Here is a 23,325-nt window from a genome sequence, read left to right on the forward strand (position 1 = left end):
TGGAAGGGTGGGCTGAAAGATGGCAGATGGAGTTTAATGCTGATAAGTGGTAGGACAAATCAAAATAGGACGTACAGGGTAAATGGTAGGGAATTGAGGAATGCAGTGGAACAGAGGGATCTGGGAATAACTGTGCATTGTTCCCTGAAGGTGGAATCTCATGTGGATAGGGTGGTGAAGAAGGCGTTTGGTATGCTTGCCTTTATAAATCAGAGCATCGAATATAGAAGTTGGGATGTAATGTTGAAATTGTATAGGGCATTGGTGAGGCCGAATCTGGAGTATGGTGTGCAGTTCTGGTCGCCAAATTATAGGAAGGATGTCGACAAAATGGAGAGGGGACAGAGGAGATTTACTGGAATGTTGCCTGGGTTTCAGCACTTAGGCTACAGAGAGAGGTTGAACAGGTTGGGTCTTTATTCTTTGGAGCGTAGAAGGTTGAGGGGGGACTTGATAGAGGTTTTAAAAATTTTAAGAGGGACGGACAGAGTTGACGTGGGTAGGCTTTTCCCTTTGAGAGTGGGGAAGATTCCAACAAGGGGACATAACTTCAGAATTAAGGGACAAAAGTTTAGGGGTAACATGAGGGATAACTTCTTTACTCAGAGGGTGGTGGCTGTGTGGAATGAGCTTCCGGTGGAAGTGGTGGAGGCAGGCTCGGTTTTATTATTTAAGAGTAAATTGGATAGGTATATGGATGGGAGGGGATTGGAGGGTTATGGTCTGAGAGCAGGTAGATGAGACTAGGTCAGAGAAAGTAGTCGGCGTGGACTGGTAGGGCCGAATGGGCCTGTTTCCGTGCTGTAATTGTTATATGGTTATATGGTTATTAAATGTCGGGATCCCAGTAAAATCCAGAGACTGCCAGTGAATTGGCCAGTGTGCAGCATAAATGCTGACTCTGGCTTGCCAGAGTTGCTGGAGTGCGAGCTGGAAACGGTGCAGAGCTGATTACCAACAATGAATGAATCAATGAATCAATGAATCAATGAATGAATGCGAATACCCGAGGTATGCAAAGAGTCACCACACGAAGGGCACCGACAAAGTTCCGAAGTATCCCGCTCCAGGTCCTCCTTTGTTCTCTCTCCCCCCCCCCCCCACGACGCCCCCCCCCACGCTGGGTCCTCCTTTGTGGCAGGGGATATCAGTGGGATAATCGTATCACCCTGTGAGCTTGCACGGTCTCGACGGGCTGAATGGACCCTTTCTATGTTATACTGAAACATGCAAGTGATACAGAGGACTTTAAAAAAAGAAAAAGATGCCCTATTTTTATTTCTCTGGAAGACCACTTGGTCGACATCAAAGACGAGCAGCTTCAAAGCCCGACATCTCCCATGCTGATTAATGCGGGCACGACCAGCAATGGTGGTACGTTAAACATCATGGCTGCCTCCCTCCCCGTATGGCACTTCCCTGCTGAGAGGTGGCTGTTTGTGTTTAGCAGGAGGCCGCCTCCGTCTCCACCCCTCCGGCCGAGGTTCTGGTGAACGTGGGGGACCTGGAGGAGTTTGGCGTGAGGCCGGCTCCACAGGGAGTCACCATCAAGTGCCGGATCACGCGGGACAAGAAGGGCATGGACCGTGGCCTGTACCCAACGTACTACCTCCACCTGGAGAGGGACGATGGCAGGAAGGTGAGCAGCTCGGCCGTGCATCGTGCGGGTTTTATATTCCCACATCAACAGCAGAGAGTGTGATGTATATGTAATATAAATGCCAGTGCCCCCTTGAAATCTTCTCACAAGATGTCGGGCGTATATTCACTGTGCTAGCCACAACAGGGTCTTACAGAGGACATTACAGGGAGCTCACCGACGCTGCCACAAACAGCTCTTGATTGCTCTGCCCCATTTCCATGAATGAATTGTTCGTTCAAAACACAAAGTGCCGGGCAACCTTTTGCGGCACGGTGGCGCAGCGGTAGAGTTGCTGCCTTACAGCGAATGCAGCGCCGGAGACTCATGTTCGATCCTGACTACGGGCGCCGTCTGTACAGAGTTTGTACGTTCTCCCCGTGACCTGCGTGGGTTTTCTCCGAGATCTTCGGTTTCCTCCCACACTCCAAAAGACGTACAGGTATTTAGGTTAATTGGCTGGGCAAATGTTTAAAAAAAATTGTCCCTAGTGGGTGTAGGATAGTGTTAATGTGCGGGGGTCGCTGGGCGGCGCGGACCCGGTGGGCCGAAGGGCCTGTTTCCGCGCTGTATCTCTAAATCTAAAACTACGGGTGCGGTCTGTGCAACTTTCGTGTTCTAAACTAAACTTCACGCCGCGAAGCTAAAATCCCTGGACCGCATGGGTTTTCTCTGCAGTACTCCAATTTTCTCCCACGCTCCAAACCGTGTAGGTTGTGTAGGGAAAAAAAACTGCAGATGCTGGTTTAAATCGAAGATAGACACAAAATGCTGGAGTAACTCAGCGGGTCAGGCAGCATCTCGGGAGAGAAGGAATGGGTGACGTTTTGGGTCGAGACCCTTCTTCAGACTGATGTCGGGAGGGGGCGGGACAAAGGGCTTCAGTAAATTGACCCTTGTGTGTGGGATAGAACTAGTTTAAGGGAGATCGTTGGTCGGTGCCAACTAGGTGGACCAAAGGGCCTGTTTGCATGCTGCATCACTAAACTAAACAACTCAGCGGGTCAGGTGGCATCTGTAGTGAGAATGGACGGACGATGTTTTGAATCGAGAAGAAGGGTCCATCTTCTCCACAGATGCGGCCTGACCTGCTGAGTCCCTCCAGCACTGTGTTCTCCTGAAATTTCCAGCATCTGGAGTTTCTGGTGTGCACAACTTTTAATTCTTATTTATGAAACCTAAATGCTCATTCTGGGCCACTCCCAATGCAGGGAATGGCGGGATAGGCAGTGGGGGTTAGTTTATCTTGGCATTATGTTCAGCACGGATATTGTGGGCCGAAGGGCTTGTTCTCTTCTATGTCCTACGTAAGGGCCTAAACATGATTCAAGATCCACAGAGATCAGCTTCTTACAAGGACATTTCTAACCAAGCTAGGCACAAAATGCTGGAGTAACTCAGCGGGACAGGCTGCATCAAGCTGCTGTCCTTCTGAGCAATTCCTGCTAAAAGGTGAGAACAGTCAACTGGCCAGGGGTGGGATCTGCACATCGCATGGGGACAGAGCAAGTGGGTTGGGGCTTTCCAATGGGTTGGGGCCTTCCTATGGGTTGGGGCCTTCCTATGGGCTGGGGCCTTCCTATGGGTTGGGGCCTTCCTTTGGGTTGGGGCCTTCCTATGAGTTGGGGCCTTCCTAAGGGTTGGGGGATTCCCATGCTCCCAGCACTGGGGCTGGGTGAGATTAGCAGCAACACAGCGGGTGAGGCCAGGATTCCGATCTCTCCGTAAATGTGCCAAGGATGGGACAATAGTCAGAATAATGTTGGGGACAGGACAGGACTAGTCAGTCTTCCCACTGACTAAATAGCACTCAACATAAAAGGCTTTCACTGTACCTCGGCATGTGACGATAACAAACTAAAGTAAACAAGCTGCCGACTGCTTTGGTGTGCCAATCTTCCTCTGCAAAATCTGTGCCATTTTCAATCCGAAACTAAGTTTAGATGGTGAATTTGCACAACTTTGTGGCGTTAAAGGTGTTCAAAATAGACAATAGGTGCAGGAGGCCATTTGGCCCTTCGAGCCAGCACCGCCATTCAATGTGATCATGGCTGATCATTCTCAATCAGTACCCCGTTCCTGCCTTCTCCCCATACCCCCTGACTCCGCTATCCTTAAGAGCTCTATCTAGCTCTCTCTTGAATGCATTCAGAGAATTGGCCTCCACTGCCTTCTGAGGCAGAGAATTGCACAGATTCACAACTCTCTGACTGAAAAAGTTTTTCCTCATCTCAGTTCTAAATGGCCTACCCCTTATTCTTAAACTGTGACCCCTTGTTCTGGACTCCCCCAACATTGGGAACATGTTTCCTGCCTCTAACGTGTCCAACCCCTTAATAATCTTATACGTTTCAATACGATCTCCTGAAAGGTTTTGATGATTGTTTTTCCTCGGCACCTTTAACAACGTCTTCTTCCTGCTGCAGGTGTTCTTATTGGCAGGAAGGAAGAGGAAGAAGAGCAAGACATCAAATTACCTCATCTCCATCGACCCCACCGACCTGTCGCGCGGAGGAGAGAGCTTCACCGGCAAGCTCAGGTAACCAATGTCAATGGCAGCTGCCTACCTGGGAGTTCTGCTGGAGGTCGTGTTCAGCACAGACACAACGGGCCGAAGGGCCTGTCCATCCCGGGCTGAAGGGCCAGTCCATCTCGGGCTGAAGGGCCTGTCCATCTCGGGCCGAAGGGCCTGTCCATCGTTGGTCATGTTGACCAGCATTGGCAAGTTGGGCCGAAGGGCCTGTTTCCACGCTGTGTGATTCTACGACACTCTCAGTACAGTGGCTGAGCGATGGGTCAAAGTACATCTCTGTCCGCAGACAGTAAACACAGCACCAAAACCGGGCAGTGAAATAATCTCCAAAGTCTTACTTTAGGTTGAATCTGTTGGACATTGATGAAGAGATACACCTTCAGGTCAAGAAGGTGTCAGAACCAGGGGCCACAGTCTGATTAAAGGGGAGGCCATTTAGAAACTGAGGTGAGAAAAACCTTTTTCACCCAGAGAGTTGTGAATTTGTGGAATTCTCTGCCACAGAGGGCAGTGGAGGCCAATTCACTGGATGGATTTAAAAGAGAGTCAGATAGAGCTCTCGGGGCTAGTGGAATCAAGGGATATGGGGAGAAGGCAGGCACGGGTTACTGATTGTGGATGATCAGCCATGATCACAATGAATGGCGATGCTGGCTGGAAGGGCCAAATGGCCTCCTCCTGCACCTATTTTCTATTCTTCTAAGATCTGTACAGGAATGGTCAAACCAAAGGCTATGTCAGTGTGATCTGGTGTTTGGAGCACCGTGCTAAAGGTCTCACTTTAAAAGAAAGAATGGGAATAGCTTTTCATATATTTATTCCAATGGTAATTTTCGGGTATCTGCCTCGCAATGTTCCTTGGGCTTTGCAAACTTCTCCAAAAGCTCCACCAAGTTGCTTTGTAATTCCATGGTCAGGTATGAGTAATCTTGATCATATTCCCACTACCATTGAACCAACATGCATGGAGACACAGATGCTGGGCTCTTGATCAAAACACAAAGTGCTGGAGGAACTCAGTGGGTCAGGCAGCATCTGTGGAGGCGAGGTGATGGGTCCCCAAACATCACCTGTCCAATTCCCTCTGCAGACGCTGCCTGGAAAGGGTACAGAGAAGATTTACGAGGATGTTGCCAGGACTAGAGGGCGTGAGCTATAGGGAGAGGTTGAGTAGGCTGGGACTCTATTCCCTGGAGCGCAGGAGGATGAGGGGTGATCTTATAGAGGTGTACAAAATTATGAGAGGAATAGATCGGGTAGATGCACAGAGTCTCTTGCCCAGAGTAAGTGAATCGAGGACCAGAGGACATAGGTTTAAGGCGAAGAAGAAAAGATTTGATAGGAATCTGAGGGGTAACTTTTTCACACAGGGTGGTGGGTGTATGGAGCAAGCTGCCAGAGGAGGTCATTGAGGCAGGGACTATCCTAATGTTTAAGAAACAGTTAGGTACATGGATAGTACAGGTTTGGAGGGATATGAGCCAAGAGCGGGCAGGTGGGACTCGTGGTGTAGCTGGGCTGGTTTGGGCAAGTTGGGCCGAAGGGCCTGTTTCCACACTGTATCACTCTATGATCCACTGAGTTCCTCCAGCACTTTGTGTTTTGTTTCTTGAACCAATGCACTTGATTCTGGCTGAGATCAAAAACTTACTGGGGAATTCTCCTCCCCACCTCCCCAACACCCCACCCCCCCACCCATCCCCCCCACCTCACCCCCCACCACCCCACCCACCACCCCCCCCCCCCCTCCCGCACCCCCACCCCCCGGCACCCCCACCCCTTGACCTTGAAACAAATGTGCGCTGACCTCATGGGCAGTTGCCACATGGGAAAGCTGTTGCTGGCTATATCATCCATATCGTGGAGAAAGTGGCAGCGTACTTGCAGGATCGTGCAATATGCTTATTGAGCATGTGGTGATTAATTTGTATTGCAGATCAAATCTCATGGGCACCAAGTTTACAGTGTACGATAATGGAGTGAACCCGGAAAAGGGATCTGCCAGCGTGGATGCGTGTAATCTACGCCAAGAGCTGGCTGCTATATGCTACGTGAGTACTTCGTTCACAAAGGACATTTGAATTACTATCAATTTGAAGCCAAATTTCCAAATTCTGGATGTAAGTCCACTCTGCCTGCAGATACAGGCCCTGTTCCTATTGTACAAGGAACAGTCTTCATATCCACTGAATTTGGGATGGGCTTCTGTCGGTCGTTTTGTGAGGAGCTGTGGTGGGTTTCTATGTCTTTCGGTGAGGAGCAGGGCAGTGTAATTTAGGGATGTAGCATGGATGTAGCCCTTCGGCCCACCGAGTCCATGCCGACCAAAGATCGCTTATAACCTAGTTCTATCCTACACCTTAGGGGCAATGTGCAGAAGCCATTTAACCTACAGCCTGCACGTCTTTGGGATGTGGGAGGAAACTGCAGCACTGGGAGAAAGCCCACGCGGTCACGGGGAGAACGTGCAAACCCCACACAGACAGCACCCAGAGTCAGGATCAAACCAGGGTCTCTGGCATAGTCGGCAATACCACTGCATCACGTGAAGTCAGACACTCTCCACCATCAATGCTTGAAAATATCCCGCAAAAGTTTTACCGGGTCAGCAAGTCATCCTCGATGGGGATTGTAATATAGTTGTGGAGTTTATTTAGTAAATTTGTTTGACGTGTATTATGGTGGTGGGTTTTGTTCCGTTTTATATTGTACTGTAAATACTATTTTTAATAATTGATTAAATTATTTTTGGTTTAAAAAAAAAAAAAGAGAAATGCTTGAAAATGTTATAACCCTGACTAGAATTTGAGTCTAGCCAAGCGACTGACAGTGTTGAGACTGCACTGAGAGACGTCTGAGCCTTGTACAGGGTTCGCTGTGGGTTCGGCCGCTTCCTCTGTCAGCTTGGAGACGTTAGCACCTCTGGAAAGCCAGCTTTGAATACTTTCGGAGGAAGTTGTTTCACCTTTATCAGCCCTTGCTGCTTCCATTCAACTATTCCCACCACGAGTGGAGGAGGAGTCATCTTTACCTCACGTGTGTACACACACGAGGGCACTGCTCGGGGTGCGGGCTGTGGAACATCGAGTAACTCAGCGCTGTGTAAGCCCAACGCTGCTTCTAGACACAGGCCACTCACACTGTTGTATCAGGATATTTATTTCGCAAAATGCTGGAGTAACTCAGCAGGTCAGGCAGCATCTCAGGAGACAATAGACAATAGGTGCAGGAGGAGGCCATTCGGCCCTTCGAGCCAGCACCGCCATTCAAAGTGATCATGGCTGATTATCCACAATCAGTACCCCGTTCCTGCCTTCTCCCCATACCCCCTGACTCCGCTATCCTTAAGAGCTCTATCTAGCTCTCTCTTGAATGCATTCAGAGAATTGGCCTCCACTGCCTTCTGAGGCAGAGAATTCCACAGATTCACAACTCTCTGACTGAAAATGTTTTTCCTCATCTCAGTTCTAAATGGCCTACCCCTTATTCTTAAACTGTGGCCCCTTATTCTGGACTCCCCCAACATTGGGAACATGTTTCCTGCCTCTAGCGTGTCCAACCCCTTAATAATCTTATACATTTCGATAAGATCTCCTCTCATCCTTCTAAATTCCAGTGTATACAAGCCTAGTCGCTCCAGTCTTTCAACATATGACAGTCCCGCCATTCCTGGAATTAACCTAGTAAACCTACGCTGCACTCCCTCAATAGCAAGAGAAGGAATGGGTGACGTTTCGGGTCGAGACCCTTCTTCAGACTTCCTGTTGTATCAGGAACTCAGTCTTGAGATTCACTGGATTTATGATGGGCTTCTGTAGACGGTGATTTATGATGGGCTTCTGAGACGTTGTGTGGGTAGCTGGACCTGCGTCTGGCTTCTACATCGATCTGTGAGTAGCAGGGCGGAGGGCAGGACCCTCTGTGTGGGTTTGGGTTTCCAGTCTGAAGAAGGGTCTCGACCCGAAGCGTCACCCATTCCTTTTCTCCAGAGATGCTGCCTGACCCGCCAAGTTACTCCAGGTTTTCTTTTGTCTGTCTTGGGTTTGGAGATCATTCTGCGAGGAGCAGGGCAGGACTTGCTCTCTGTCAGTTTCCACAATTACCCTAGTCCCTTCTCAACCCCCTGAACCAGTCACGTCCAGGTTTCTCAGCAGCAGTTCCCCACTGACGTCTCTCCCAATTACCACCAGCGCAAGGCTCTGTCATCATGCACAGAGCTCTCCTGTAAAGAGTTATTAACCTTTTCAATCCGATTGATGGGAACTTCGCAAAGACATGATTTGTTTTGTTCAATCTAAATGCCCGTGGTAACTTATAAATGGGTCGTTCTTTCCTTCCATATAGGAAACCAATGTTCTGGGCTTCAAGGGACCTCGGAAGATGAGTGTTGTCATTCCGGGCATGAACATGGACCACGAGAGAGTGTGCATTCAGCCTCGCAATGTAAGTTGGACCTCAGTGGCACGGATGTAAAGCCTGGTCTACCTTCACAACAGGAGGATGGCTGAGACAAGGGCAGAGTTTACAGCGGCCATAAGGCCAAGGGTGGGACTCGTGTACCAGGGGAGCAACCCACGGCAATATCAAGCTGTGCTGACACTCAAAGCAGACCAAGGAACAACACCTCCTATTCTCCTCGGGTTGGTCACAACCCAATGATATGAACATAGATTATATCTCCCCTCCTCCCATGCCCAATCTCCGTGCGCACCCATTACTCGCCATCACTACCGGGTGGGGCCGCGCGATGGCAGCCTCGCCAACAGTCGGTCTCGACCTTTCCTTCCTTCGTTCTTAATCTGTTGTTAAATGTATGTTTTAGTTTATATTTAGTTTTGTACTATGTGGGGGGTGGGGAAACTTTTTAAATCTCTTTCCTCGACGGAGATGCGACTTTTTCCGTGTCGTATCTCCGTCCGCACTGCGGCCTAACATGGTGGAGCTGGTGGTCCTTTTGCTGGGGACCGGTTTCGGGAGCTCCAACCGCGGGGACTTCGACCGCCCCGACTGCAGATGGTTCCACTGCCCCGACCGCGGGAGAAAAGGAGGGAAGAAGATAATAGGTTATTGCATTCCATCACGGTGCGCTGTGGTGGGTGGCTATGTTCATTTTTATGTAGTTGTGTGCCTTGCTGCCTTTTTGGTATAGAGTTTTTTAAGAATAAGGGGTAGGCCATTTAGAACTGAGATGAGGAAAAACTTTTTCAGTCAGAGAGTTGTGAATCTGTGGAATTCTCTGCCTCAGAAGGCAGTGGAGGCCAATTCTCTGAATGCATTCAAGAGAGAGCTAGATAGAGCTCTTAAGGATAGCGGAGTCAGGGGGTATGGGGAGAAGGCAGGAACGGGGTACTGATTGAGAATGATCAGCCATGATCACATTGAATGGCGGTGCTGGCTCGAAGGGCCGAATGGCCTCCTCCTGCACCTATTGTCTATTGTCTATTGTCCATTGGTATGACTGTATGGCAAATCAAATTCCTTGTATATTTTTATATACTTGGTTAATAAATGAATGACAATCTTTCCCCTCCCTCTTGCCCCCTTCACTGATATCCTACGTCATTATTCACGTCTCTTCAGCACGTCGTGTTGTTTTTTTTGCAAACTAGCATCTGCAGTTCCGTGTTCCTCTAAGCAGCAGGTAAGCTTGGGGAAGCATGGTTTGTTTCCAACGATTGCTTTGTGAATAATCAATAGTTCCCACAGCCCCGGTCAGCAGTAGAATTAGACCAAGAGACAGGCAAGTGGAAAAATTGACATTTTATTAGCAGCAGAAATGTAATTGTTTGGTTTGCATCAGAGAAATCTGCAGTCAATGGAGTCTAAAACTGCATGGATGGTAACTGTCAGTTTTAGCTCTGCCATGGGATTACTGAAGAGCTGGGAATACGGAGGGAACAGGAAAGATTCTCAGTGGAAGAGTCACGAGGAATGGGAGAAGGGAGACTTTTGCACTGAGGACTGTTAGATCAAGGTGTTAATGGTCATAAGGAGAAGGCAGGGGAATGGGGTTGAGAGGGAGGGATAGACCAGCCTTGATTGAATGGCGGAGTAGACTTGATGGGCCGAATGGCCGAACATTTCCCCTATCACTTATGAACCTGATCAGAAGTCAACGTGAGGCGGAAATGAATGAGGATGGTGCAGAGGATTAGGGAGAGAATGGGCCATCTACTGATGTAACCGTGGGCACGTGGCCACCTCCTGTACCTGTCTCTTCACTCTGAATCGCGAGCCCATAACATCGTGGAGCTGGTGGTCCTTTTGCTGGGGACCGACTTCGGGAGCTCCAACCGATCGCCCCGACGTGGGAGCAGGAACATAGAGAGACTGCGAGGCAGGAACCATGCTTCTGGACGGCCCTGAGGCGAGTGGGCGGGGAATGCTCAGAGCGCTGCCTGGGGCACCGTCTCTCCGTGGGTTGTGGATGGGTGGAATCCCAGCACAAAATGACCTGACTACAGGTCGCATTCCAGTGCGTCACCTTCACCCAAATGCTGGGCCCAAACCAGAGTCTGAGGGGGAAGGCACGAGCAGTTAAAGTGCACAAACTGGACGTGCGAGTGTGAGTGTGAGTGTGAGTGTGAGTGTGTCACGGTCATTGTCAATTCTACAATTGTTTGAGCAACTTGGATTGTCCACGATGATGTGAACTATTTTCATTAGGGGAACAGTGATGACATTGGATGTCAGGTGGAAGCGCTAACTCTCTACAACAAGACGCCGGCAGGGTGAGCACATGCAGCTGACTGCCAGGGTGTCCCAGGGGGCTGGGAATGGTGTCCATTACAGCCACTGTTTGTCAGCAGGCGGTGACTGTGAGTGCTCGAGAGGAAGTCAAATGCCACAGATAAGGGAAATTCACCACTAGCGATGAACCATAAATATTTTGCTCAGGCAGTGGGAAACATCGTTTTTAATTAACACATCGGGTCAATTGGTGACTCGGTGAAACTGTGTGTTCATTCTGCTGACTAAGCAGAGAATATCTCTTGGATGTGCCACCGTTCTGTTCACCCAGGTTACACCATCATCTATTGGGAATAACTTTGTTTTGCTTATTCTGTCAGCTAATTAGCTTGTTGGTGTCGGGGATGATAAGAAACATAGAAAATAGGTGCAGGAGTGGCGACTCGGCCGCGGGGACTTCCATCCCCTTGCGGGGACTGTGCGGGTCGGTCGGGGACGAGCTGTCTGTCCGTGGGCGTGGGGAAGAGAGTGGAAGTTTTGTTGCCTCCATCACAGTGAGGGGGTGTTTGGAGTCACTGTGATGGACGTTTGTGTTGGGGTCATGTGTCTTGTGTTCTTTTTTTGTATGACTGCTATGTAGTTTCGTTCGGTACCTCGGTACCGAATGACAAATAAAGCTCTGTTATACTGTTATACTGTTATACTGTTATATTCGGCCCTTCGAGCCTGCACCGCCATTCAATATGATCATGGCTGATCATCCAGCTCAGTAACCTGTACCTGCCTTCTCTCCATACCCCCTGATCCCTTTAGCCACAAGGGCCACATCTAACTCCCTCTTAAATATAGCCAATGAACTGGCCTCAACTACCTTCTGTGGCAGAGAATTCCACAGACTCACCATTCTCTGTGTGAAGAAATGTTTTCTCATCTAGGTCCTAAAAGACTTCCCCCTTATCCTTAAGCTGTGACCCCTGGTTCTGGACTTCCCCAACATCGGGAACAATCTTCCCGCATCTAGCCTCTCCAACCCCTTAAGAATTTTATATGTTTCAATAAGATCCCCCCTCAGTCTTCTAAATTCCAGCGAGTATAAGCCTAGTCTCTCCAGTCTTTCTTCATATGAAAGTCCTGCCATTCCAGGGATCAATCTGGTGAACCTTCTCTGTACTCCCTCTAAGGCTAGAATGTCTTTCCTCAGATTAGGAGACCAAAACTGTACACAATACTCCAGGTGCGGTCTCACCAAGGCCCTGTACAACTGCAGCAGAACCTCCCTGCTCCTATACTCAAATCCTCTTGTTATGAATGCCAACATACCATTCGCTTTCTTCACTGCCTGCTGCACCTGCACGCTTGCTTTCAATGACTGGTGCACCATGACACCCAGGTCACGTTGCATCTCCCCTTTTCCTAATTGGACACCATTCAGGTAATACTCTGCTTTCCTGTTCTTGCCGCCAAAGTGGATAACCTCACATTTATCCACATTATATTGCATCTGCCATATGTTAAAAGACTGGAGCGACTTGGCTTGTATACACTGGAATTTAGAAGGATGAGAGGGGATCTTATCAAAACATATAAGATTATTAAGGGGTTGTACACATTAGAGGCAGGAAACATGTTCCCAATGTTGGGGGAGTCCAGAACCAGGGGCCACAGTTTAAGAATAAGGGGTAGGCCATTTAGAACTGAGATGAGGAAAAACTTTTTCAGTCAGAGAGTTGTGAATCTGGAATTCTCTGCCTCAGAAGGCAGTGGAGGCCAATTCTCTGAATGCATTCAAGAGAGAGCTAGATAGAGCTCTTAAGGATAGCGGAGTCAGGGGGTATGGGGAGAGGGCAGGAACGGGGTACTGATTGAGAATGATCAGCCATGATCACAGTGAATGGTGGTGCTGGCTTGAAGGGCCGAATGGCCTCCTCCTGCACCTATTGTCAATAGTCAATAGTCAATATATTTGTCACATACACATAAATGTGCAGTGAAATGAAAAATTACCCGCAGTTCAACAATAAGACCAATAAGAATAATCAATAAAAATGCAATACCACACACAATCATAAACCAGCACCAAACAAAAAGAAACATCCATCACAGTGAGTCTCCTCCAGTCACCTCCTCACTGTGATGGAAGGCCAGTACCTCTTTATTACCCATGTATTTTCTGTTATTTCTCCCTTGACACCAGGCACGGGCCCAGCACACACGGGTGACGGGCCCAGCACACACGGGTGACGGGCCCAGCACACACGGGTGACGGGCCCAGCACACACGGGTGACGGGCCCAGCACACACGGGTGACGGGCCCAGCACACACGGATGATGCAGGGGTGGGGGGCTCCAGCACACACGGGTGACGGGCCCAGCACACACGGGTGACGGGCCCAGCACACACGGATGATGCAGGGGTGGTGGGCTCCAGCGCACACGGGTGACGGGCCCAGCACACACGGGTGACGGGCCCAGCACACATGGATGATGCAGGGGTGGTGGGCTCCAGCGCACACGGGTGACGGGCACTAGCACACACGGGTGATGCACGGGTGGGGGGCTCCAGCACGCAGGCAGACGTGTTCATGCCACTTGCAATCAAATATTATAAGAAAGACTGGCTTTAAATTCCCCTTCTGTGTGGAGTACTCTGGAAATCATGGATTCCAAAACACAATTCTCTTCCCCAATCGTAGATAAGGATCTTCTTAGTTTAATTGAGCTTTTTCTCAGGTATACAGAGATCCAGTGAAAAGCTTCTTGCTGCGTGCTCTCCTGTCAGTGGAAAGTGTGTTGGTGCTGAGCGATGGTTACTGCAAAGTCTTACCACACCTCCCTCTTGTTTTCTCTCTCTCCCTCTTGCTTTCTTTCTCTCTCTCTTTCTCCCTCTATTTCCCTCCCCCTCCCCCTCCCCCTCCCCCCTCCTCCTACTCTCCCTCTCTCCCCCTTTCTCTCTCTCCCTCCCCCCCCCTCTCTCACCCCCCCTCTCTCACCCCCCCCTCTCTCCCCCCCCCCCCCCCCTCTCTCCCCCCCCCCCTCTCTCCCCCCCTCTCTCTCTCTCCCTCTCTCCCTCCACCAGGAGCATGAAAGTTTGTTGGCCCGCTGGCAGAACAAGAACACAGAGAGTGTGATTGAGCTGCACAACAAGACCCCTGTCTGGAATGATGACACACAGTCTTACGTGCTTAATTTCCATGGCCGGGTTACGCAGGCTTCGGTGAAGAACTTCCAGGTTATTCATGACAATGACCGTAAGTGGAAACAATGATTACAATGAACGGTCACGTGAGCGCAGTCCTAGGTGGATCTGTGCAAATGTACAAGGGATGGGTTTAGGGGGCTAAATGCAGACAGATGGGACATGTCTATGCAGATGGTCAGCTTGGACAAGTGTGCCAGCAGGGCCGGTCTCCATGCTGTTACACTCTGAGTCTACAATGAACTAAACGTTGTATTAGTTGTGTAAAACCATCGGCCACTTCACAAACACATTGACAACATTGCGGCAGATGCTGGAGATACTGCGATATTCACAGCAGCCCCTGTCATGGTGATCGTTCTGTGGTTCTGATCCCCTCTGTCTGTGTTGTGAGGAAAACTAGATTACTAACAAAGACTGTTTGATTCTCATATTCCTCGTATGTTGCAAAACATACTTGGCCAATAAAGCCTGATTATGATCATCATCACTAAATCCATTCCCACCCCGTTCACTCTGTGTAATTAAGGATGCAGATATTGTATTTTACAATGAACAGATCACCTCCCTCGGAGACTGTTGCTGAAAGCCCCATTACAGTCATTTATTGTTTAATAAGTCATGAAATATCATCCCCCCCCCCATCTGTGATCTAGCTGTACTCTGCTCATCACCAACATGGACATGACTTAAAACAAATTAAAATCTGACAACCTAAGCAAGCATTTTGACAGCTAACAAACATCTGGAGATGTACACTTGGTTGTAATCTGTCACAAGTTTTGTATTTCTTTAATAAAGGTCTCTGATGGTTTATTGTATTATATAGACCGTGTAACATGGACATGTCCAATCGACTTGGCTCTGCATCATGTTTAGCACATACATTGTGAGCTGAAGATCACATCCTGTGCTGTACTCTCGTATGTAGACACACAATGCTGGAGTAACTCAGCGGGTCAGGCATTTTGTGTCACTCCACCCTGAAGAAGGGTCTCGACCCGAAACGTCACCCATTCCTTCTCTCCCGAGATGCTGCCTGACCCGCTGAGTTACTCCAGCATTTTGTGTCTACATTCGACCTAAAGCAGCATGTGCAGTTTATTTTCCTCCACTGCACTGTTGTATGCTCTTTGTCACGCTATACAGCCCTGTTCCTCTGCTGTCTGCCATCACTGCACGTTTGCAGTCAGTAGAGTTGCACAATAACCCATGGTTGGAGGGTGGCAGTGCATCTATCAGTGTGGGTTTATTCTCGTCACATTGTGCAGTGTAAAGCTTTTGTTTGCTTGCCATCCAGTCAGATAGGATCATACTGTACTGTACGAGGCTGAGGGCTGATCTAATCAAGGGGGAGGCCATTTAGAGCGGAGATGAGGAGAAACTTTTTCAGTCAGAGAGTTGTAAATCTGTGGAATTCTCTGCCTCAGAAGGCAGTGGAGGCCAAGTCTCTGAATGCATTCAAGAGAGAGCTAGATAGAGCTCTTAAGGATAGCGGAGTCAGGGGGTATGGGGAGAAGGCAGGAACGGGGTACTAATTGTGAATGATCAGCCATGATCACATTGAATGGTGGTGCTGGCTCGAAGGGCTGAATGGCCTACTCCTGCACCTATTGTCTAATAGAGGTGTAAAATCAAGAGGAATAGATCGGGTAGATGCACAGGTAGTATAAGAAAATAACTGCAGATGCTGTCTCTTGCCCAGAGTTGGTGAATCGAGGACCAGAGGACATAGGTTCAAGGTGAAGTGGAAAAGATTTAATAGGAATCTGAGGGGTAACTTTTTTACACAAAGGGAGGTGGGGGTAGTTGTGGCAAAGACTATCCCAACATTTAAGAAACAGTTAGACAGGCACATGGATAGGACAGGTTTGGAGGGATATGGGCCATACGCGGGCAGGTGGGACTAGTGTAGCTGGGACATGTTGGCTGGTGTGGGCAAGTTGGGCCGATGGGCCTGTTTCCACACTGCATCACTCTATGCACATGAATACAATCAAGCCAGACACAAGTGCTTTAATATATGAGTAAATACTCAAGCTTAAAGATGCAAAGAAATGTAGTCTTGAAATAATCAGCCATTTGCTCTGCTTGTTTCCCAGCGGATTATATCGTGATGCAGTTTGGCCGGGTGGCAGAAGATGTCTTCACCATGGACTACAACTACCCAATGTGTGCACTGCAAGCCTTTGCAATTGCTCTCTCGAGCTTTGACAGCAAGCTGGCTTGTGAATGAAGGGGACAGTGGGAGCTCGACAGTGGACAAGTGTGGCATCTGTGCCTCAAGGGGAATCTCGCTGTCTTTGGTTGCAGATCGTATTAAGATATATCTCATCCTCGGTATCGTACATGTAACTCTAAGAAATGACCAAAGTCACAGTGAGGTCCCAAATCCGATGTTGGATCCCATTTTAAAATATTTTACTGAGACGTGGAATTGTTTTGCGTTTTTTTGATTTTTAAAAGCACGCACAATTCTCTGCTTAATCTATTTGGGTCGTTTTTAAATACTTACTGTCATTTTGCGTGGATCTTTGAAATGAAACATTGTCTTAAAAAGGAAAATAAACCCTTACGATGTGAAGAGGCAGAGATAAAATCCCAAGCGCATTGAGTCAGACCAAGAGAGAAAGTTCAGTATGTTAGCCTTTCCACTACTAACCTTTATGTCATTTCTGAAACATAGTCAGATTGTTCTGCTCAGAAATGTGTGTCGTGTCTGCTAATTCAGTGCAGTAATAATTTTATTTCAGGCGATGAAAGATTTTTGACATCAGGACTCATTTTAAGAGTTAAACAGTTTTAAATTATTCAATTAACTTCGACTTGCCTTTTTAATTTATTGTCTGCTTTTTGTCTCTTTTGGCATGAACTTATTGCGATTATAACGTGACTGGGAATGGAGGTGCTCGGCTCACATTGAGATTGAGGCAGGGAGGAGAGGGACGATGTGTCTAATTGTGTTGTTGTCGTACGTGCATGCTTTCTGCATTCCGCTGTTGAACGAGGGGTGTCCTGGTTGCTGCCAAGGACAAGCGTCACAGCACGGGAAATACAAACCACTAAATGATGTTGAATATCTTATATTTAAGACAGCTGTACTTCTGAGTGGGGAGAAAAGAATTGGTTCAGATGACACCATATATTTCCTAAGGGCTAAGTTCTTCAATCAAATAATTCTGAAAGTAGATGAATAACGACTAGTGATGATATTCACAATTTTCCACATGTGTCCAGATGAATGTAAAGCAAAATTTGGTGTAATAAAATTTAAAAGGCACTTGGACAGGGAAGTGGATGTGTGGAGAGATGTGGGGAAAATGCAGGCAAATGGGGCTAGATGGGACAAATTGGGCAGCATAGACAGGTTGTGCTGAAGGGCCTGTTTCTGTGCTGTACGACTCTTAAGTGCTTAGATCTTGTGCTCCAACACAGTTGATTATTAATGCACATTAATGTTAGTGCTAGATTGTGGAAATAAATCACACGATGGTGATAAGATCACCAGTGTGGCCGATTTAACAGAGACAAGGCAAACTCGAGAAGGACAAAGGAATGAGTGCTGGGGTTACATGAAGCTGAGAAGCTTCATCTGTATCCTGTATCTGTGCTAAACAATCTACAGACCCGTGTACCAAAGTCACATAATTCAGACACTGGAAATCTGACACAAATACAGAAAATGCTGGAAATACTCAGCAGGTCGGGCAGCACCTGTGAAGAGGAAAATGGTTATAGTTTCAGATAGGAACCGCTTCATATGAACTTGGAAAAAGAGAAATCAAGTTATTGTTGAAGTTTTGAGAGGGTGTGAGGTTGGTAGAAGGAATATCTCTCATGAGGCAAGGTCCAAGGAGTGGCAGGTTGTTAGGCCATCAAATGTAATTTTAATTTCAAATGTCTTATTCGTCCATTCTTTCCCTACCCTCGATACTACTTAAAACTCATTTGTTTTCCTCTTTCTCAGTTCTAAGGAAGAATCTTCAATCTGAACTGCTAACACTGTTTCTCACTGCACCAGCCCTGCTGAACTTTTCTTTCCACAGTGGAGTGTATCTGGAACGAGCTGCCAGAGGTCGTGGTTAAGGCAGGCACAATAACAACATTTGAAAGACACTTGGGCAGGTACAGGGATACGAAAGGTTCACAGGGATAGGGGCTAAAAATGTGGTCAAATGGAACTACCTTGATCAGCACTGATGAGTTGAGCTGAAGGTAGACACCAAAAGCTGGAGTAACTCAGCGGGACAGGCAACATCTCTGGAGAGAAGGAATGGGTGGCCTTTCAGAAGAAGGGTCTAGCTCGGCCCAAAACGTCACCCACTCCTTCTCTCCAGAGATGCTGCCTGTCCCGCTGAGTTATTCCAGCATTTTTGTGTCTATCTTCAGTTTAAAACAGCACCTGCAGTTGCTTCTTACACAGTTGAAATGAAGGGCCTGTTTCTGTGGCATTCTTTGCCACAGAAGGTTGTGGAGGCCAAGTTAAGGAATGTTTTTAAGGCAGAGATAGAAAGATTCTTGAATAGCATGGGTGCCAGGGGTTATGGGGAGAAGGCAGGAGAATGGGGTTAGGAGGCAGAAGATCAGCCATGATTGAATGGCGGAGTGGACGATGGGCCGAATGGCCTAATTCTGCTCCCACTAAAGAATTCGGTTCTTTAGTAACTTGAACTTTGAACTTTCCAAACTCTGACTATAATTAAGTGTTTCCAATATTTTCCGCTTTTATTTTGCAATTCTGTCCATTTATTAACTCTAGATCACTGAAGATGCGGACCTATTGCGATGGACCACAATATTTACTTTGGTTTGCAAAGCTCTGTCCGAAGTCAAGAAATCATCCACTTACTTTTCTGCTGGTTTGATATGAGGGATAAAGTGTGGTGCTGGAGGTGAATATAAAGGAGGAGTGTATCTGATGTAATACTGTGGGCATCCACTGGGCAGACCTCTGGAGAATATTCCCCCAACACTAGAATCTCCCCCAGTGTCCCGTGGAGCGTGGCGCGCCGCGGGATTGTCCCGGGGAGCCATGCGCATGGCGGGAGTGTCCTGTGGAGCCACGCAGCCCCGTTCCACCCGCCGAACAACCGCGCGGCCGCCGACCGGAACGACGAACGAAGTCCGTAACGCGCCACGGTGGGCCCGACTCTCTCCACAGGCCCCCCAGGGGACTGCGGTGAAGCCGGGCGGCGAGGCCTGTCTGGGCCAAAGGAGCCTCAGCCGTGGCGGTGTTGGGGCACTTTAGTATCCTCTGCCCAGTGGATAAGTCTGTTTGCTTGTTTGTTTATTTGTTCGTTTGTTCCGGGGAAGGCGCAGTGCACACGGCAGCCAGCCAGCAGTCACTTGACTTTTTCTTTTTGTTTTCACTTTTAATTTCACCAATTTCCCTCTGGGGATGAATAAAGTTGTATGGTGTGGTATTGTTAGATGTGGAATGTGAGACCTCTGTGATCAGTGTACTGCTGCTGAGCTGAGGATTGATGGAGGAGATGCTGGAACAGAGTGTAGAGTCTGCAGTCTCTGGCTGGGAGAATGCATAATCATTCATTTCCGTTATCAGTTGATGACCCCTGAAGAGTATCGAATTGTCAGGATGTGTTTTGCATCATGAACGATGGTAACCATAAGATGGTTTTACTTTCAATCTCAGGATCAGAAGTTTAAGAATCGTTGACGTTGGAGAACTTGGTAATTCTGCTCTGTGGTATTGTACAGGTGGTGTTTAGGGTCAAGACCTTGTATGCTGTCCTGATGCAGAGTCGGGTCCTGAAGCATTGACCAGCACAGATGCTGCTGACTCGCTGAATCCCCCCAGCAGTTTGACTTTTGCAGAAAACCTGGCACATTGTTCGGGCAATTATAGATGAAGGTTACAGGTGTCAGAAGTGTGCAACGTTTCCTCAATGCCTTCATTGTGTGGTAGTGATCGGCTTCTGCACCAAGAGCTCGTTCATCCACTTCTTCAACGTGAGGTATTCGTGTGTGTTCCATGATGTGGAGCTGACTGTGCAGATTGAGTGGGTTGGCTGTCGTTAGCACTGAGAGAAACACGATGAGCATGGCAGATTAGCGCTCGGATGGTGAACTGCCCAAACCACGTGTGTCACATCGCTGAAGACCGCATCTCTCTCTGTATGCAGCATTCCCACAGTGCCGGCCTTTGTGCTTGGCTATCTGCACTGGGACTTTGGAGGCCGTCTGAGTCACAGTGGTGAGTGATTGTAGAGCCACATCTAACACCCATTGTTAATTGTAGTCTCATCCTGTCTGACTGTCTGTTTACAAATGCAGTCCTGTGGTTCTTGGTATTGCACTAGGTCAGAAAAGATCAAAGATGCTGAATGTTGTCCAAGGGCTCCTGACCCATCCAGTGTCTATAAAGGAAAGGTGCTCCAGCACTTTGTGCTTCCACCCTCTCTGGGCCTTTTATTTCAGACTGAAGGAGGGTCCTGACTCAAGATGTCCATGATCTCTGCAGATGCTTAGGGAAAAAACTGCAGATGCTGATTTAAATCGAAGGTAGACACAAAATGCTGGAGTAACTCAGCGGGTCAGGCAGCATCTCTGGAGAGAAGGAATGGGTGATGAGACCCGAAACGTCACCCATTCCTTCTCTCCCGAGATGCTGCCTGACCCGCTGAGTTACTCCAGCATTTTGTGTCTACCTACAGATGCTGCCTGACCCGCTGAGTTACTCCAACATTTTGCATCTACCTACAGATGCTGCCTGACCCGCTGAGTTACTCCAGCATTTTGTGTCATTCTGTGTCTACCCTTTCTTAATGGGGGTTGCAGTCTCGTCAGTTCAGTGTTCACAGAAACTAAACTAAGGAGAAACATTGGTTTTGAATGTAGCTAATCTGTCTGTGGATCTAAAGAAAACCTATATTTGGGAGTCGGGATCTTTGCAAATGGCCTTTTTAAAATGCAAAATTTAGAAATAGGATGTGGAATATTTTAGTGTAGAATGGTGTTGTGAAACCTCTCTCACAGACTGAACACAAGAGTCTCTGACAGTGTTGGATGATATCAGTGTTCAACAACAGAGTGGCCTGTATCTGTGTTTTATCTTCTATCCATCCCTTCTCTCCAGAGATGCTGCCTGTCCCGCTGAGTTGCTCCAGCATTTTGTGTCCACCTTCTGTGTTTGACACAGCGAGGCTTGTGCTGTTATCCACAGCAGTGCACGTGTAGTATTTACCATTGTCCCCGTGTGTGGAGATCATGTATTCAGGTGTTTATTTCCCATTATAACAACAATCAGATGAACGATGCACTCCAGTGAGCTTCAAGCCATCTTATGCATCATAACTTTGTACAGTGTGCTACTGCTTTCAGGTGAAACGATACCTGTGGTTGCACACCTGCATTGTCTTGTCAGAGTGTGTGGCTTGTGGTTAATTTAGCACGACACGGCCTACTTGTTATCTCATGAAACATTTTATGTAAAACCCATTATAAAAGCAGCGTGTTCCAATCAATGCGTGCAGTATGTTCAAAGTTGGTGTCATCTGTCATTGAGTCAGTAGTAATTTTCTCACCGTGATATTTCCCCCAGTCTGTCTGCATTAGTGGGACTCTACTGCACAGTTAGTCAGCTGCTGAGTGTCCCATTTATTTGCCGAAGTAACATGTTTTAAGAATTTAAGAACCATTTATTGGGACCATTTTGTTTGTAAATTAAAGATAAACGAGTGTTCCTTGTCACGTGAAGTTCCTACTTGTTGAATGGAGTTTTTGAATAAATAACTTTGAAAAATATTGCTGTTTTAATGGATTGCATTAACGCTTATATACAAAATACACCAGTCAATTCCCCAACGCTTTCTTTCCACGGGTTGCAGGAACCTTGTGTTGCTTTGACACTGTGACCCAAAACCTCCCCCTGGAAGTGGCTGGTGTGTACTTGGGATGGGATATTAGGTGACCATTCCACACAAAGACCTCGGGTACTAGAGAGGTAACAGGCTGACGATACTAGAAATCTAAAGTCAGAATCTAATGCCAGCGAAGCTGAACGGTGACAGTGGAAGACAAACAGTTGACAGTGGAAGACTTGTGGACCTCCACTTTCTTTTACAATAAATACCAGTCGGGCTGATATCTCCAGCACTTTTTAGAGTGATGCAGCTTGGAAACGGGCCCTTCGGCCCGACTTGCCGACTCTGACCAACATGTCCCATCTACACTAGTCCCACCTGCCTGCTATTGGCCCACATCCCTCTAAACCTGTCCTTCCATGTCTAAATGATTTTTAAACATTGCAATAGTACCTGCCTCAACTACCTCCTCCAGCAGCTTGTTCCACACACCTACCACTCTTTACGTAAAGAAAAAGTTGCCTCTCGGGTTCCCTTAAATCTTTCCCCCCTTACGTTAAACCTATGTCCTCTGGTTCCCAATTCCCCCTCTCTGGACAAAAGACTCTGTGCGTTTACCCAAACTATTCCTTTCATGATTATGTACACCTCTATAAGATCACCCCTCATCCTCCTGCGTTTCAAGGAATAAAGCCCTAGCCTGCTCAACCTCTCCCTGTAGCTCAGGCCCTCAAGGCCTGGCAACATCTTGATAAATCCCTTCTGAACTCTTTCAAACTTCTTGTTTTTATGTCAACCTTTTACCTGCCACGCTTTTTCCTGTTTCTCTGGCTGTTTCCAGCTTTGTTTCCCACCCCCCCCCCCCCCCCCCCCCCATCAGTCTGAATAAGGGTCTCAACCCAAGACATCACCTATCCATGTTCTCCAGAGATGCTGCCTGACCTGCTGAGTTACTCCAGCACTTTGTGCCCTTTTGTGTAAACCAGTTTCTTCGTTTCTACATCCTATTCACTCAGAAGAATGAGTGACAGTAATGATATTTACAAGTGAAGAAATCAATTAGAAATCTTTTAAACATCTTGAACAGTTTTGTAATAATATGTCAGAATAATCTGCAATGTCATTCCAGATGCTCACGGTGATAATCTGAAGCCAGTCAAATAATTAAATGAAAATTCCATCGAGAAGGAAGGTTTGCCTTTTACTTTGAAAAGGGAGTTACATAGAAAATAGGTGCAGGAGGAGGCCATTCGGCCCTTCGAGCCAGCACCGCCATTCATTGTGATCATGGCTGATCGTCCACAATCAATAACCCGTGCCTGTCTTCTCCCCATATCCCTTGATTCCACTAGCCCCCAGAGCTCTATCTAACTCTCTCTTAAATTCATCCAGTGATTTGGCCTCCACTGCCCTCTGTGGCAGAGAATTCCACAAATTCTCAACT

At 47.8% G+C, this 23,325-nt stretch overlaps 1 protein-coding gene across 5 annotated transcripts in view; it reads left to right on the plus strand.

Annotated features, from left to right (window-relative positions):
- tub (TUB bipartite transcription factor) overlaps positions 1 to 20,634 on the plus strand; it is a 164,937-nt gene extending 144,303 nt beyond the window's left edge. For 3 of the 5 annotated variants that reach the window (XM_078414983.1, XM_078414986.1, XM_078414985.1), the window contains 6 exons: positions 1,448 to 1,639; positions 4,066 to 4,178; positions 6,109 to 6,223; positions 8,517 to 8,615; positions 13,939 to 14,110; positions 16,161 to 20,634. In XM_078414983.1, the coding sequence (XP_078271109.1) occupies positions 1,448 to 1,639; positions 4,066 to 4,178; positions 6,109 to 6,223; positions 8,517 to 8,615; positions 13,939 to 14,110; positions 16,161 to 16,294 (825 nt within the window). In that variant the 3' untranslated portion in view covers positions 16,295 to 20,634. The remainder of the gene's footprint in view (positions 1 to 1,447; positions 1,640 to 4,065; positions 4,179 to 6,108; positions 6,224 to 8,516; positions 8,616 to 13,938; positions 14,111 to 16,160) is intronic. The other 2 variants (XM_078414984.1, XM_078414988.1) reach the window with 1 other exon arrangement.
- Positions 20,635 to 23,325: the final 2,691 nt, after the last annotated feature.

Source organism: Rhinoraja longicauda, chromosome 18 (genome assembly GCF_053455715.1).
Source record: "Rhinoraja longicauda isolate Sanriku21f chromosome 18, sRhiLon1.1, whole genome shotgun sequence".
NCBI classification, from domain to species: domain Eukaryota; kingdom Metazoa; phylum Chordata; class Chondrichthyes; order Rajiformes; family Arhynchobatidae; genus Rhinoraja; species Rhinoraja longicauda.